Below are 17,919 nucleotides of genomic sequence, written 5' to 3'. Positions count from 1 at the left end.
AGAGTGATTTTGGAGGCTTTCTGTGTTTCTCTTTTTGTTGGCTTATTGAATCAGTATGTCCTGAGCGATACTCATGAGCAGCTCCATAAAACTGTTCTCAACTTTTTCTTTTGTAGCTGCTTTCCAAGCAATATTTACCTGGGGGAAGGCACATGTTTAAATACATGTTTTGTTAGAACAGGACCCCACTGAAAGACACTGACAATCATGGTTAGAGCAAGTTTAGGCCAGTAAGTGCAAAGACACTTATATCATCAACCATGGCATTCACTGACTCAGTAACTTGCAGATGTCAGCATGAGATTAATGGTCTAGTTCCAGGTAACCAAGGAAAGTAAGAAACACTGGTTTGTATTGTTAGAGCAACCAGGATACCGCTGTCCTGCAACTGCATGCTGCCACCCCATGTGCCTGCACGCCCTCCCTAAACTGCTCTTAGGACCAGTACAACTGTGGTTGTCCCAGAGCAATTCTGCTCCGTGTAGCCAACACGCAGACCAGAGTGACTGCAAGTACTCCTTACAACCATTTGCACGGACCATGAGCGAAAGTTTCCCAAAACCAGTCGCTGATGTCCCTTCCACAAGCAAGCATGTCATGGTGCAAGAGATGCCTTGAATGCAAAGCAGAGATGCAGGGAAGGGTATGGGTGATCAAGCTGTGTGATTGTTAGAGGTGAGTTGTCTCAGACTGAGGCAGAAACTCCAAAGCACACCAAGTAAAAATAACCCCTGTGCTAGCAATGGCATCTACTCAATTTTAACGACCAGGCTGCAAATCAAAAGATAAAGGACTTATCATTTATCCCATCCAGAGAGCTGGAAATTATTATTGTGCCAATAACTAAAACTGCAAATAAATGGCATAACCTGTGGTGTGAGGGGGTGTGTGGTTACATCTCAGATGTAACTGACCCTTACCAACCATATGTGCTGAAAATACTTGATAAGTTACTTTTAAATGTACCTCTGGCACCTCATTTTCTATTATAAACTCCAGATATCTGATTCCCTGATGCCCTCAGGAGAACAGACCCTGGAACACATGCACTGCACAGCAAGTGACAAAGAAGCAACTGGCAAAAAGCCACAGACAACACTCTTTTATTATTTGTAATAAACAGACACTTAATCAAGCCCTGTTTGAATGCAGAACTTCTCCTACCTCTCTCTGCAGATTGATATCTGCTCCTTGCAACACCAATTCCCGCACACAATCTATGTGGCCATAGTAAGATGCCACCATCAGAGCTGTTGTGCCAAGCTGGGGGTAAGGAAAAACAAGTCAGTACCTTCAACAGACACCTACATCAATGAATCAGGCTGTCTGGAAGAGACAGCACCTCTTCTGAAAACCTGAAGGAAGCTTACGGTCATTGAAAAACTTGCTATCGTTTTAAACTTGCTATCAAGAATACTTTGGAAATGAGCAATTAGCAGGTGTTTGAGCAAAAACATCACATACTTGCCTGCAGCGTTAAGGCCTGACTGTTCAACAGATATGTGTAAAATTACTTTGCCTTATTGCCCCACAGTAAGTGCCACAAGAATAAAAAGAATGTGTTTTTTTATACACAGAGTTTTTTTAATCACAGAATCCCAAAGATCTTTGCATCATTTCCAGAAGAATAACCCTAGACACAGGAGCTGAGTGACTCAGCTGAGTCACTTATTCTGAGTCATAGTCAGGAGTAGGGGCTGGATGATTCGAACATTAATTCCCTATTCAAACAATCAGAGCAAACTCATTCTGTGACTCTTCACATTATAAGAGAGAACTTTCTGTCCAGAAATATGTTCCCTCAGAATACTATAAGGTCACTGTTCCAGTGAACCACGTAAGATTGAGGTTATATGCGTGCAGCGTATGGACAATATGCAAAAACCATATGCATATAAGAATGAAACTCATCCTTCTAAAGCATTCACACATATCACTTCAAGTTAAAGAAGAAATGGGTGACATTGCAAAAAAGAAGCATGCTGTCTTAATTGTACAAAAATAATTTAGATCTAGAAAATGTGTATTTCTGATACAACTAATAATGCAGTGCAGTGTGAAAATTCTTGACCAAAGTTAGCCTTCTTTTGAGAAAAAATGAGCAGTAGTAGACCTCATTTTTTTCAATTGATCTCTGTCCTGTTGACTTCAAGCCTCCATCTGAATATCCTTCCCTCTCTGGCAGAAGGACACTCATAACACCAGCTCCAGAAATGCTGTAGGACAAATTCTTGCCTACAGGGCAAAAATGAAATGAAAATGAAAAGATAGGTTAAAGTCAATGTGCTTAAAAAATCTCTTGCACTTTGAGGGCATTCAAAGTGAGAGAAGCTGTGGCAGGTTCATGTTTCAGGCTTGAAATGGCACTAATCCTGTCATGTCAGTCAGTCCCCACGCCAAGTGAAAGAAACCTGGAACTTCCCACCTCCGTTTTCTCCTGCTCTTTGACATAGCTTAGCACAATCAATTATCTCACCAGATCTTATGGGCAGAATAGAAAGACATTCTCGTTATCTGTGTTATCAACCCATTTCTAATCTCAAAACTAACTTCAACCCATGTCAATTACAGTAAGGAAATGCCCATGAAATCTATGTGTCACGTGTCTGGGCTCCTCTTTGCTTAGCAATCTCGGGCCTTCATGTTGATGCCCTGACATCATCCCATACAGAGATACTGGAGGGGAAGGAGGAATAATTTAGCAGGCCACCAGTTCTTCTAATTATGAGGAGTTCTGCTAGCTGACAGAATCATTGCTACCTGGGCTTAATTGAGCCAACTCTTCACTGTGATCTATTACTACAATGACATCTCTTTGCAAAGAGAAGCCCGAGGTGCTAGGATCTGTGTTTTAAATGTCAGCACCACAAATAACTGTGTAAGACACATTTTTGAACGCTGGCAAATTCTTAACCCCTTGCCACTGATGTCAATCATCATCTTAAGTTTCAAACTTGCTTCCTGACAAGAGAAGGTTTTAAATCATCCTTAAATGCCTCAAGACTCTCAGATATCTCATGTTAGATTCCTACTACACCCTCTGCACAGTGGACTAAGGGAAGTGATGCAAAATCAGTGCTGTGGGTGTAGGTTCATTGTGTGCATACACTGTCTTTGCAGTCCACATCTACTCGCCCACTGTTCAGCAGCAGCTGGAGGAGAGCCAGGTTTCCTTTTCTCGCAGCCCAAAATGCGGCATTGGCAAGTGGTGTTTCTTTCTGGTGAAAAAAGAGGAAGAAAAGGAAAACAAAAAAGAAAAAAAGCAGAAATAAACCATTTTCGAAGATACATTGGACAAATATACATGTTGCACACATTCTGCGTTCAAGCAAGGCAAGTTTCAGCTTAGCATGCTGTTCTTTCAAGCCCAGAGCACAGAAAGGAAGCTAATCTAATTTCTTTGTGCAATTAAAGAGATCAGTCTTCCTGTGCTACCTCATGTTGTTTCAAGTCTTTCCTGTGTCCATGGCAGCCTACATCTCTTAGATTGCTCTGTAATGAGAGATGATGATACTAGACCACAGGGAGACAACATAGAAAACAGCATACTATCTGGTGCCTGTATTGTCTGCTTCCGTGGTGGGGTTGGCCACAGTTAGGCTGAAGCATCCTGCTGACATGTCCTGCTGCAGGACATCCTCCTGGGTTTCAGGTTAGCTTTCTGTCATCTCCTTCTTTTCTGTATATAAACTTCCAGTACAGGAAAAGTATTGCTCATGTGTTTCCTAGACTGCTTGGTCTGCCTCCTCCCTGGAATTAACACCCTGTAACTGTGGGCATGTGTGATATCTCCTGGGTTATGCTAGAAAAAAGGCTAAAATCTGGCTGTTTATAGACTTTTGGATTCATTTACTAGGTATGCAAGGCAACGTGTAAGGCAAAATTAAGAAACTCTGAAAACTAGCTATCACAGGCCACTGCTGAACAAAGGAAAAGTAATATAATACTCTTTTGAGGCTTTCTTATTCTTTGAAACAATGCCACAGTATGAATTCTCCTGGGTAGGGCAAATTGTCACTGCCCCAGCATAGGAAGAGGGCAATAAAAAAAGCCATGGGCTTTGCTCTTAACCTCCTTATCTGATCTGTGACGGGGGGAAACAACACTGTGATGGCAATGATACATATCCTAGAGAAGGCTCATGCTGCTGATTTTTTATTAAGGCCCCAAGCCACCAACAGTGCAGTAAAGCATCACTTCACTGATAGTCACTTATACCAAAAACAGAGTCAAAAATACCCAGGGGCCTTGCTTTCCAGTGAGTCCTGTCTTCATGATAAGAGAGTGCAGAGTGGATATAAAAGTCAATCACTCAGCTTCAGAAATGTAACAGACACTTCTCCTTGTCTAAATGTCAATGCGCACATGTAGTGTGGTAGAGAATCAGGATTTAATGGTTTTACGGTTGATACTTAAAATGCACATACACAGTAGAGCTTAAATTGCTCTCTTCACTGACACATAGATAATAAACTTTGCAGAAACCAGCAGACACAAGACCAATCATGAATCTCAATCTACCTCAGGTCCATTGCACTGAGCACTTTCCATGGAACGCATTTTTGATATTCATAGGTTTGAAAATTGGCAGCTGTTTGAGACGAGAGACGTTCCAACAGTTCAATAAATTATAAGTCACTTCCTATAAATTGATAGCAATATTTCTTGTACCAGCACACATGGGGCAGAAGTCTGAATATTTTGGCATGCCCAATTAGTTAAATTCTGATCTCCCCTTCACAGCTCATGGATTTCCCTCGAGAATCTGTAGATAATGTTGATCAAAGAAGAGCTTGCAGTTTATACTCTCCTTGCAGGTAAAGCTGTAGTGTCTTCCTATCTTTAGCCTTACAACCACTAAAATTTTATGTAAATGCAAACAATTGACCCAAACACACAGTGGCCCATGTTGCCCTTTTTCCTCTGATTTATTAGACAGATATTTATTACTTATTTATAGAGCTGGCAGTTTGGGATATTGTCTTACTGGTTGTATCACTGTGATATTCAGTGGAAAGCTGTTGCAAAAGAATTATATTTAGACCTTTACAGAATGGAAAATCAAATTCTTTACCTTTTATTTTCTCAGTCTATCCCTTAAAGTTTTAGAAAGCTTTGGGGTATGGCAATATATTCATAAAGGGAAAGATTTATTTAATCCAGCCCAGTTTTCACTACAAGGGCACAGTAGCAGACTGCATTTTATTATTCATACCATACACCACCACCACCTCCATTGGTCAGGTAGGCAGGAACTGGAATCAATATTTAGGAACTCCTTACCTGCTTTCATCAGTTCACATGAGGAGAGAAAAGAACTAAGTGTCCAGTGTTACCTTGGGCTGGAAATAGAAGTCCAAAGTCTTTAGCCTTATGAGTCATAAATTCCTACCTCTTTCCCCACCCCCTTCCCCCCCATAGTTCCTACAGTGGCTCTTCAGCAAAGTTGTCCTCGTGCTTTGGATCAGGCCCAAGGAATGGAAGAACTCTCCAGTGCGTCAAGGACACAAAAACCAGGCTTTTCCCAGTGGTCCTTTCAACCCAATTTGCAATGACTGCTACCAGTACTTCTACTACTCCTCATGCTCCGGCATTGCTGGGGATTCCTTGTATAAAAGTAGAGTATACAGCACACTCACACCATCAACCATCCAGTGATTAGATTAAAAAAAAAGCAATTACAAATCTGAGTTATTTTACCTCCTAAAGTGAATGGAAAGTGCAAAATCATTCAGATGATCAAGAATAGCCCCATTGAGTGCCATGCGGCAATTTCTTCTGCTTTCAAACAAGGATTTATACCTCTGTGCTCTTCATTTTCAGGTGGTATCAACAGTACTGACATCACTGATAGGCACAACGTAAGACATTACTTCTGGATTAATAATCCAAATAATTGAGTAATTTTTGAGCAATAAATGGGTTTTAAACTGCAGGATGTGACTGCTGTTGTTCAGCTATGAACTCAACCTTGTTCTCATCAAGTACTTCTTAGGGAGAGGTGATGTTGAATTTCAAAAGATTAACTGGATAAAATTTTCACATAATTCTTATTATAAAGCCAGTCTGCTCCCAAAGCATCTTTAAAGTAAACAACTGATCCTCAGTACTGACAGTCTGGGAACAGAACGTAATAAATGTCTGAAAAAGTGATTAGCTAATAGCTTTGGTGAAAATAGCTTGTTTCATTATGTCATTTGCTCCAGCATCAGCAACTCTTACGACAAAATTTCCTTCACTTCATCAAGTTCTCTAAAGCTTTATTTCAAACTCTGGTTGTTCTATTAATTTTGATTGTGTGCTTTTACAAGAGCCCATAGATGAAAAGCTGGCATTATATTCATGCTGTATTGACATTAGAAAAAATACTTATTCAAAAATGGCCTAGAGGAAAATATATATATTACAAATCTGACAAGACCATTTCTGTGCAGGGATACAGGAAAAAATAAATTGTGCCTGTATATGTGTCATTTTAGGAATATTGAGGGGGAAAATATCATTTAAATGCTATGACCACCAGTACCTGGGCTACCTTTGACTTGCTGTTTTTAGGGAAAAAGCAGGTGACACTGGGGTAACAGCTGAGGAGGAGGAGCGCAGTTCTTAAACAGGAGTCTTGCAGATGAAAGAAAAGAGGCAGTAGGCAAAGAAAGAAAGAAAAGAGAGGAGAAAGAGAACACTAGCCCTGGCAGTGGTGTGTTCCTTTTACTGTCAAAATACAAGCAAATTCTGTTTTCTTTCTTAGTTTCCAAGCCAGTCCTAATGGAAAGGAGGAATTGAGTGGTAAATTCTAAGGAGAATTGAAAATCAGGTTTAAGCATGATATAATGGAAAAGGTTAGTGGGACCTAGGAGCAAAGAGTACCTCATTAGACAGCAATACATCTTACATGAAGGATCCTGATAAAAAAGAAAGGTCATTCAAGATATAAATGTTGGTTACACAGGCAAAAGCTGGTAGAAGAAGAGAGAGTAGTCATGTATATGGACAGCAAGAAAGAAAGATAAATGGTACATCATGGGTAAGTAGAATAAGAAGATGGAAAACACGAATAGACAACGGCAAACAGGGATAGTAGGGAACAAAGCAAAATACAGTTTTCTGAGGAAAAGAAAAAATGCAAAGCAAAAAGACACAGAAAAGAGAGATTAAGCAGAGGGAGCTGGGGGTTGCAACTCTCCAGAGGGGCAGCAAAGCAGTCAGCCACCTTGAACAGAAGTACTTGAGGAGATACAAAGTGAGAAATAGGGCACAGAATAGAAGCTCACAGAGACATAACAGAAAATAAGACCTGAAGGATGGGAGAAAAAAACAAGGAGGAAAAAAAAAAAGGAGAAGAAAGCAAGAAGACAGGGCTGGCACCACCAGGAACATGAAGCTAACATCTGTTAGAGTGGATGCTTTTGAGAAATGAAGGTGGAAAAAAAACTCACAGAGACAGAATGGAGGGACAGAAAAGAGTAAGACTAAGAAAAAAATGGAGATATGAGACCACTGCAGGACAAAAATCAGGATAAACCCCAGAGAATGCAGTCCAGAAAGCCAAGTGTGTCTTGGGCTACACTAAAAGAAGTGTGACCAGCAGGCTGAGGAATGCAGTTCCCTCTATTCTGCTCTGGTGAGACCACACTTGGAGTACTGTGTTCATCTCCAGGGCCCCCAGCTTTTCATAAGGGTATGTAGTGCCCTTTACAGCACAAGGGGAAATGGCTTTAAACTGGAAGAGGGTAGGTTTAGATAAAAATAAATTCTTTATTGTGAGGATAGTGAGGCACTGGAACAGGTTGCCTAGAGAAGTTGTGGCTGCCCCATTCCTAAAAGTGTCCAAAGCTGGGTTGGATGAGGCTTTGAGCAACCTAGTCTAGTGCGATGTGTCCCTGCCCATGGCAGGGGGATTGGAACGAGATGATCTCTAAGGTCCCTTCCAAGACAAACCATTGCATGACTCTGTGATTTCACCACCAAGTGTAAAGCTGAGCTGCACTGTGAACAAAGGTATTCTCCTGCCTGCCGGGGCTATAACTGGAGGTGGAAACTACCCGCTACACCACCACTGAACTGACATGGTGCCACTGAAGCACTGACACTTCATGGGGGAGATGACAGGAGTGAGAGGCAGGTACAGGGAATAATCCTTCAAATAAAGTAATGCTACACAAACAATATGGCAAAGGACTGGCACTGAGCTGCTGATCAATAAGAGAGAGGGCAAGCACAGCATCCAGAAAGTGCATAACTAAGGAGATGATGTACATCCATCATAAATGTTATGTTAACATAATTAGTTAATTGCTGCTTGCTTCCTTCTTTGCCAAATGATCTTTTTAATCCTGTTTTCCGATTAAAAAACGTATTTCAGACGATCTTTTGAAATGACAGCTCTTGTATGGGTTTGGATGGAAGAAGTACAAAAAGTGACAGGAACTGGAGCCAGCAAAGGGAATGAACCAGCCTGGCTTCAGTGGCCACCACAGCCTGAAAGGAAGAGCACGGATAAAGGCTGCCTCCTAACTATTACACAACCAGCACCACCGGAGACGGCTGGAAAAGTGAAGAGGAGGCTCCTGACTGCACCAAAACACACAGCACGGAGCCTGGCCATCCTAAAGCCGGCTTTAAGCTCCACGGAGTCTCGCAGTTTATGTAACACAAGCCACGCACCCTTTTGGGGCTGTCAGCTGCGGAAAGCGTCCGCTCTACCAGCTGCCACCGCAGCACTCCCGGAGCACCCCACAGCCCGGGAAGGACGCTGCTCTTCTTTCCCTCCGCCCTAAACCACCCGCATTTTTCCTAAAAAAAAAAAAAAAAATTAAAAAAAAAATTAAATCAATCCCCAAATCCATGAATATGACGGAGCACTTCACGGGCTGCCGGCACGGCAAGCGCAAAGCGGGAACCCAAAGGCGCATTCCCCCGCCCCTCTCCCCGGCGCCCGGCTCACCTTGAACGACATCCTGCACATCGCCGCGCTCCGCCTCCGCCCCGCTCCGCTCCGGCCCGCGCAGCTCGGTCCGCACCGCTCCGCGCCCGGGGCTGCGCGGGGCCGGGGCGGGGCCGGCGCCTCCCTCCGCATCACTTTCTGCTCAGGGGCTTCTAGCTATTATTATTACCCTTTAGAGGTTCTCTCTTTTTTTTTTTTTTTTTTTTTTTTTGTGCGGGAGGAGAGTACTTGGGATTAATATTATTATCATCTTTAAGAATATAAAATTAGAAAATAGTCGGATAAAATTAATTATTTTTTAGCATATAATTTCATATAGTTACATAGAATTTTATTCTGTTGTTATTGGTGGTATTATTATTGTTGTTGTTGTTGTTATTAGTTGTAGTAGAGTGAGTATTATTACCCCCCTGCTGCTGCAGCAGCATCCTAAGAAGCCAGCCCCCACAGTGGCGGTCCCACTGCACTGTTCAGACATACAGATCAGGCCTCTGCGACTTAGAAATAGCACAGAAATGGTCCAAAACCCAGGCACCCTTACCCAAGCCCCAGCTTCATCACAGAGCTAATGCCACCTCCCCAGCACCTCCTTTGTACTTCGCGGCCTTTTCCCTTCATCTCTAGGAAGAACCTGTTAAGAGGTATGGTTGTGAGTACACCCGCGCTGCGGCCAACACAGGCATGTGGGGGTGAGCACTCCTTCACCTTGCATGCATCCAGTTATCACCAACACTATCTCCCATGGGTGATGTGCTCTCATTAGGAAGCCAGTGAGTTCTTAAGAGCTTAACTTTAAGCCTTCAGAAATGAACAACCATGAAGCCAATGCATGTCCTGTTTTGCCTGGCTGCCGCAGATTTCATTCAAAGTCTGCGTGCTATAAAATAGGCAAAGCAGGGCATGCTCTGGTGGGAGATTCCTGAATTTCTTTGCTATTGTTGGTTTAAACTGAGCCCTTAGGGATTTTGCTCTTTTGATGTGCACACATAAATCCCATTCACGGGAAAATTATGCGCGTGCACTGAGAGCAAATACTTGCGCTGAGATCCAAATAGTTTATTCAACAAATCTGCAAGTGAAGGATTTTCTGCAGATCTTTTTCCTGAGGCAATATTCATCTGTGCATACAGTAAAACAAACGGCAGGCAAGCAGATGAAAGCTGCTAATAGCACAAACTCATCTCAGAATGCATGGCCTGGTGTGAACCTCACTTTAATTACTGAGTAGATGATTCAAACATGGATGATCATTCTGATTACTTCTTAAACTTGAAAATACTGAATAAACTGAGTAGATTACGCAGTTAAGAGTCTTCTTTGCTCTGATCCAATTGCATAGAGTTGCTTGCCCACTGGCAGAGAAAAATATTACTGATCTGTACACACTCCCTACTTCACCCTTCGAAAATCTCTGTATTTATTCAATCTATTGTGAATAACATGCCAAATTTGTCACATTCATGAGCCAAAATATTAGATTTTTTGACAAAGGAAAAACAAAGAATTCTCTGGATGAACAACAAAAAAGGAGACTAAAGCAGTACAGGGTTTTTGTGTCTGTATTTTGGATGTTGAGGGAAAAATTTTGAAGTGCCTTTATAATTTCCCTACAAAATCTGAAACTGCACTTATTTTCTGTTGCACATGGTCTCCTGTGATTTTTCTGTTTGTTTTTTGTGGTTTTCTGTTTGTTTGTTTGTTTAATTCAGGTGCAATAAGTTGTCAGAACTGTTGAATACAGAAATGTATATATAAGGTATGTTCTTTTTTGGGGATCCTTTGAAAGTTTATCCCAGAAAGCATTTAGAAACTCTGTTTTTTGATCTCTCTCTATTGTTACACTCAAAATCTTGTTTATGGGCAAAGAGGAAACACATCTCATATATATAAAACCAAGAATTTATAATTAGTACAACTGAATCTTAACAGTCTAACACAAGAACAGTTACTAGAGTAGATACAATTATTGCAGAAAAAGAAGTCCATACAGAAAAGACAGGTATTATTAATAATACTACAGTTAAAATCTATACACACTTTCTAGTTTTTACTCCTTTTCCTGATATTATCCTCACCTTTCCCGTGCTCTACTAGGTCCCGAAGTTGGTGGTTTCTTTCTGATGGTGGTGCTTTGTGATGTTATGGTGAGCTGTCAGCATCTGGGGTTGGTCACTGCAGGGAATATGATGTTCATGTTAATGGCTTCTTCTTCCCCCTAGGATCTGCATAACATGAGTTTATATGTTTGCTAACATGCTTTTACATCTGACACTTTCTTCACTGGTCCCCATTACAACCAAACTAATTCTAATTTCAATTAGAAGAATCGCTCTTAGAGCTAAGCCGTGTAAAACGAAGTTGAGGGAGGTCAAGAAAAGGTTGAAGAGAGCAAACCTGACAAGGCTCAGCCCTGATGCCTTGCAAACTCAGTGCCTGCTACGAGCTGTGGGAATATGGTATTTTAGGGCTATGTGGTGATGTTACCCACATCTCCCTTATTTTTGATTCTTGGCAGAATACTTGAGGTTGCAAGGTACTTGAATTGGTTGGGATTTGTTACCTGTTAGGTAGAATTCATCTGCAGGGCAGCAGGCTGGATTCCTATCGCCCAGTATTTCAGCACAGTGATTATTTCAAATATCCTGAATCACGTTGTCCTGTACAAATCTAAAGGCAACCTAAGATGACTTGCAGGAGCAAATTAAAGTATTGCCTTTAAAAGGTGAGCCAACCATACTGTTTAAGTCACAGACAAATGTCACATAAGCCAGAACAGTTAAGGCACATCAATATATGGAAGACTAAAAGAAGTAGCCAAATTTTGGATTAGCCAGAACATTCATTTGGAGCTCTTGATCCAAACACCTACAAGTCTTTACGCAAAGACAACATTAATTTCTATTTGCTGTAAAAAATGGCCATCAACAAACAAATATCCATTTAGAAATGTGAGTGAAGAGTAATGTAATTTTGCTTGCTGTGTATGGAAACAGATATATTTCAGCAGATAAGATGATCAGTGTATGTTTTGTAACTTCAGCAAACTCTGACGTGAGATTCTGCCCCCATCTCGAGAACTTGCTAAATTTGACTGCCATGTTCTAGACTCCAGAGCTCTTTACTGCAGGGTGTGTCACACAACTGCATCTGTGTAACTCAGGAGATACTGCATTGACAAATATGTTTCTGTGCTACCTTTTCTCATTTCCCATATGGCCATATGTCAATAGTGTCAATTCATTTGCTTTCAATATCACCTGTATAAAGATCATCAATGAGAGCCTGTGACATTTATTCTCTGATTGTAACTTACTTTTTTTTCTGAAGTTTTGCAAATGGGGGAGATCTTAGTATAATATTATTGATTTCAGCTGTATCTACATTGTCTTCTTTCCTCAGACATTTGCTTCCATTAGCATTTAGTTATTTAAATATTTTTTAAAATGTAAATAGGTTTGTATGTTTTTTCAGAAATAAACTACTTTATCCAAAGATTAAAAACAAAAGGCAATTTAAAATGTAAAATGGAGCAATCTTCATCTGTTTCAACTACAAACTCTGAACAGCAAATTCTATTTCTATTTTACTAAAGGTATAAATCCTCCATAATACTCTAGTTCTTTCTGCATGATTTCAAAATCCTGAATCACTGCCTCTTACAAGACTGTTGTATGTTTCTGCCTATGACCTCCTGTGTGGGCTTAGGCAAGTCTTTTGTGCTGAAATCTTCAAAAATGGCTTCTCAGTTTGGCTTCCTTACATTCTCTTGCCTTATAACTCAAAATGCTGACACCAGGACAAAGACTACTTTTGAAACCATCAACCTAAGGTTTTTGCACATCAGTTTTTATCAGCAAGATTCAATACCAGCACACAGTAAGAGAGCAGCTCTAAAACTTTTTTCTCTTTCCCGACCTTTGGACTCTTTATGTTGCTAAAATCACTCTTGATCTTGGTTAAAGCCTGCAATGCACTGTGGAGTGAACTGAGCTGGCAAGCTCAGACACCACCAGCAGTTCTGCTGTGCCAGCATGGACGTCTGCATAGACCAACAAATCCAACTGCTTGGATTGCTAAATCAGTTCATGCTGACTTCTCTGGGGACATCCACATTACAGTTCTAGTCTGGGTGAGGAGTACACAGCTGAAGTGACTCTCCCGATTGTCTTTCTTTGCTGTGCTCTTTTCTTATTGTGGAAGAACCTTGTACTATGCAAACTGGATCCATTTTGAACTAACCTCAAAGAATTTCTCCAGGAGCAGACTCAGTGGACTGCAGCTGCAAACAGGCATTCATGTCCTGGGATTGAAAGAGAGCTAATCTGAATTAAGAACAAACACTCAAACTCAATGTTAAATGGATACAAAATAGAATTCAGGTGTTCAGCACCAGCTGTTTGCTCTACAGATTCACTCCTGTTAGGCTGCACTACTTGCAAATGTAGACAGCCTGTGTTGAGCTACTACCACCACAGCTAGCTCAGGTATCTCTACACAGCCACGTTGGCTCCCCACTCCTGACTGAAAATTATCCAAAGCCTTGTGCCACAGTCTCTTCTCCTTGCCCTGTGTGTGTTCTCTCATCCAGTAAGAATCTGGGAAGTCTCAGTATTTGCCAGATGTCCTGCAGCCCCTACAGCTGAGCTGCAAACTCTCTGGAGATCCTAAGCCTGTCCACTGCAGTTTACAATAGGTTTCATGTATGTGTGCTCCATCAACCCTCTACAGGGACATGGTGAACCTGACCTTTTCAGGGTGCACTATGCATAAGCAAATTCATGGTACACAGGATACACAATCAATATGATACTTTCCAAGCTTGCTGTATCTACTGAAAACAGCTTGTGTCATCAGCTTGTACCTGTCCAACAAGAGTGATACGTCCTGGAGTGCCTGGGCATGCCCATCCCCTGCCAGGGAGTATTAATCATTCCTAGCATGCTATACTACCTGTGACCTAAAAGAATCCTTGGCTGCCTCTTGCCTGCAACTTTGGATGCTCTTTGTCTCCTTTATAGGCACTCAGGGTTGAATAAATGGGCTTGCTTCTTTCAGTGAGAATCGCACTGCGCATCTCATGTGAAACACTTGAACAGCCACAGATGAAAACAACAGCATGTCTCAGGTGGATCATTGCTTATGTACTTACCAACTTTTGCATGCAAAATGCTAGGACATTATGAATTGAATGTTACTTTGAGTGCAATTTATTATTGTAATTCCAGTTGTCTTTCAATATACATTTAGATGACTACTCTTAAGAAGAGAAATAGTGACAGATCTGAGAGGCATTTCTAAGCCAATTCAGCAAACTGGTATTTTAATTCCAGCATTCACTTGTGTGTACAAGGACTTTTAAATCAGGAAAGTGCTGAGGTGGTATGTAACTCCCTTACTTCATCTATTTATGAACAAAAAGATGCTGCTCATTTCAAGCCAAAATGTTATTCTTGCTAGCATTCCATGGACAACGATTTCAATAATGTAACTTCACGAAGATCTGATACTTCAGGCACCGAAATCAGTAAATCCTATCATACAGTGACAACTCTCAGGATCAGATTGTATCAGGTTAATTCATGCTATCATATCTTTCCAGTACCTCTGCACCCGCTTTTGTGAGACTGATTTCAGGATTTGGGAAGCACTTATGTGTGATTCTTTAAGGAATTTGACCTGGTTTTGTTGATTTCTTTGTTGTAGAACCTAATTTAATTTGAAGATGGAATATTGCAATATTCAGGGAAAAGGAAGCTAATAGATTGACTGTCAGTTTTGCAATTACTAGGAACAGTATAGTCTTCAAGTTGTATATTGCACTTTTCATGTCAATATCTTAATTTTTGTTGACTGTTAATTTAAATTTGTCATGTTCAAGAAAATGCATTTAAATTATCAGTAATAACTTTGATAAAGCAGTCTATAAAGTAAAAGTTTTTCCATCTGGTCTGTCATTTCCATTAATCTTTCCCTTGCTAAGCTGTAGCATAACCAGCTACATGGGCTGTTCCTTATTTTCATAATATTAAAAAAAATGCAGGTCTATTTTACAAAAACTAGTGTATAAGGAAAGTACTATGAGCTAATAGTGATAATAAGAGAAGTAGTAAAAGGTCCTTTAAAACAAATCTTGCAGACTTTTCAGGAAAACTGTACCAAACATTTATGAGTCCCATAAACTTTTTAAAAATAGAATGGAGAATTTACAAAACTGGACCTGAAAACGGAAAGGTTTATCTAATAATAGAAATAGTTTACCCAACATGTTCATAACTGTATGCATTCATCCTTCTAGGGAGCTCTCACATTTAATCTGTCTTTTCCATCCATGGCCCTCTTGCTGAGGCCTCCTGTGATATCCAATTTCATACCAAATTTGCTAGTATAAACTGGTGTAAGGACACGTAGCTGCCAGGAATCACAAGACTGTTATTAACTTCCTTCATGTGAACCTTTGAACTGTGACCTGGGATTCAGACAGAAGTTAGCACAGCACTTAAAAAAGTAGTGGAGAGCAATTTCCACAAATTGTCATTTGAGTGTTTCAATGCTTTGCTCTTTTCTCTTTTCCATTTATTCATAGCAAATTAATACTTTTTGCCACAGAAATCAAGTGGTCAAGGAAGTCAATGAAAAGACTACAGCTACCATTTAAGACCAATTTCTAGTCCAGCATAAGCACCAGCATGTCATCTTCATTTAGGTGTAAATGCCTTTCAGACTTCAAACAGCTCCAACTTAAACATCTCTATATTAGCATCTGTACAGATACAACACACTCAATTTTTTTTTTTATCCTTCTCTTCCCAGTCTTAGAATATTGCCCTCTTCAAGTTACATGGTTTTAAGACAGAGAGTACAGGTTGTGACTGTACGTTTTCTTCATCTGTCATTTCCTTTTGCTTTCCCTGCTTATCCCCTGTATATGCTGATTTAATGACTCAATCTGAAGCAAACTGTTTACCTGTTTTCCATCTGCTCAGCCAGAGAGAAGTCTATAAGCCTGCATTCAGGTGCTTTGAGTTTGCAAGCTTTCTAATTCCATGCCTGGCACTTAACTGCTGGTGGATATTCGTGCAGACAATGAAACTGGCTGTCTGAGTCCATGGAGAGTCTAAACTTGATGGGCAGTGAAGTTGTTTAAACATAAAGGCATATTCAAATTAAATAATATCACAGTCATTTTTCCCAGGCATTGTTTGTATATTATTGTGTATAAGTTTACTGTGTGAGGTGTTGTGGATCTGAAAACATACATATCACGAGTGTGAGAACAACACATGATATATCCCATAAGCTACTGTAGCCTAAGTAAACAGATTTGTTAAGGGGGGCAGACCTCATTAGCACTGCACAGGAACCACAAAACTGCTCTGTATTTGGCATGGAGGCACAAGATTTCTCCCACCTCATTCACATGAGGTGTTCTGAACAGCAGAACCATATGTGTTTCGTTATTTCCTCTCTGTCACAAAAGCCTTGTCCAAGGACAACAGAAGCCGTTGTGGAACATAACTTTCAGGGTCCATCTCTGAGATGGCTCCCTGGGAGCTTAGAGTTTATACCACTCAGTCAAACTGATCTGGTTGATTGGTTTTATCTTCAGCTGGAGAGAGTGGAGGTCCTCAAAGGAAGGGACTGAGGACCTTGGGCTGAGGGTAAGAATGACAGGGCACAAGGAATTTACTGTATTTTCCAAGTTACAAAAATAAAAATAAGTAAATAATAAAGTTCTTACACTGCATCTGTTTGAATTTTTAGTTATATTTGTCACCTGATCCTCAGCTGGAATAAACTGATACAGCACTGGAGCATCCTCAGTTTATACTGCTGAAAGTCTGGCTTCCTATCACAATTAAACATAATGTTCTATTTAAAACGTAAGAACTTGATAGTCAGGCTAGAGCTGAGACTGGAGTAAAGCTGAGGCAGTTTGTGACAGCAACACTACCTAAGAGTATAAAAACCTTTTTGGAAACAGATCCCAGAAAAAACACTGCCTAATTAATAGAGATCAGATCACAGAAAAATCTTGCAGAGAAAACAGTGAAATCCAGATTTCAGTCTAATTTAACCAATGGTTAAAAAGGCCTGTTAAGAAAAGCAGATTACAAAGAAGTGGTTTCCAAGAGGAGCTGCTTGGCGTACTGTGGCAGGGAGTCTGTGCAGAGCTGTTTTCCTTTATGATGGCCAAAGCAGTAATAATAGCACCGATGTCAGAAAAATAAAAAATCAGGATCTGAAAAATACAAGAGTAGACATTTTTCCCCAGATACTTGACTGACAAGTCACTGGATACTGACCAAAGGAAGCATGTGCTTCTTCACAAAGGACCAGGCATTATATGACCAAGACTTGTTTTCTTCTTTTCGAACTTCAGGTCCATCAGCAACTCTATGAAAAATACAGGAAGCCAAGAATAAAAAGGAAATCCATTAAGACGTAAAACAATAAAGTGGATGGATTTTAATGCTGTCCATTAGAAAGTTTCTTCAATTTAAAAAAAAAAAAAAGAAAAGAAACATGTAGTCAACATGAGTTACAGTCAAGTGTAGTTTGCTTAAGGACTCTTAAGTTAGCTATACCTTTAGCTACATACCTCAGAGTATTACTCTTATTCTTTGGAATTGAATGGCAAAGAAGTCGTGTCTCACTTCCAGGGCTGCTCTAGCCCAGGACACTCAGTGAGTAAACATACAAAGATCAAAACTGGGAGGGACAGGCATGACTTTCTGCACACTGGCTGCAGTTGAAAGCTCATGGTTTTGCCTTGAAAATGGAATTTGCCTTGTCATGAATGAGGAGAGCATTGTAAAGTACCAAACATTTACCTTCCCTCGTTTTTCGGCTTAGCACTTCTCTGCAGTGAAAGAGTTTGAAATAACAAAGCTAAGTCTCACATCAGCCACAGAGACATTTTTAAGGTTTTCTGTCCACAATCCCATCAAGCCATGAGCACCCACTAGTAAGTTGTT

The 17,919-nt window shown here is 40.5% G+C and overlaps 1 protein-coding gene across 3 annotated transcripts in view; it reads right to left on the bottom strand.

The window, feature by feature from the left end:
- ANKRD29 (ankyrin repeat domain 29) overlaps nt 1-9,073 on the bottom strand; it is a 33,490-nt gene extending 24,417 nt beyond the window's left edge. Inside the window, exons 1-3 of one of the 3 annotated variants that reach the window (XM_050317367.1) lie at nt 8,945-9,073; nt 3,108-3,218; nt 1,165-1,263 (exon numbers count right to left, since the gene is read on the bottom strand). In XM_050317367.1, coding sequence (XP_050173324.1) covers nt 1,165-1,263; nt 3,108-3,218; nt 8,945-8,965 — 231 coding nt within the window. In that variant the 5' untranslated portion in view covers nt 8,966-9,073. Of the gene's footprint in view, nt 1-1,164; nt 2,236-3,107; nt 5,381-8,944 lie in introns of those variants that run through there. The other 2 variants (XM_050317360.1, XM_050317376.1) reach the window with 2 other exon arrangements.
- Between the last annotated feature and the right edge of the window lie 8,846 nt (nt 9,074-17,919).

The sequence above is a fragment of the Myiozetetes cayanensis genome, unplaced genomic scaffold (genome assembly GCF_022539395.1).
Source record: "Myiozetetes cayanensis isolate MyiCay16 unplaced genomic scaffold, myiCay2020 scf1, whole genome shotgun sequence".
Classification (NCBI taxonomy): Eukaryota; Metazoa; Chordata; class Aves; order Passeriformes; family Tyrannidae; genus Myiozetetes; species Myiozetetes cayanensis.
The sequence above is the reverse complement of the archived record's forward strand: the minus strand, read 5'-3'. Positions and strand labels throughout refer to the sequence as shown.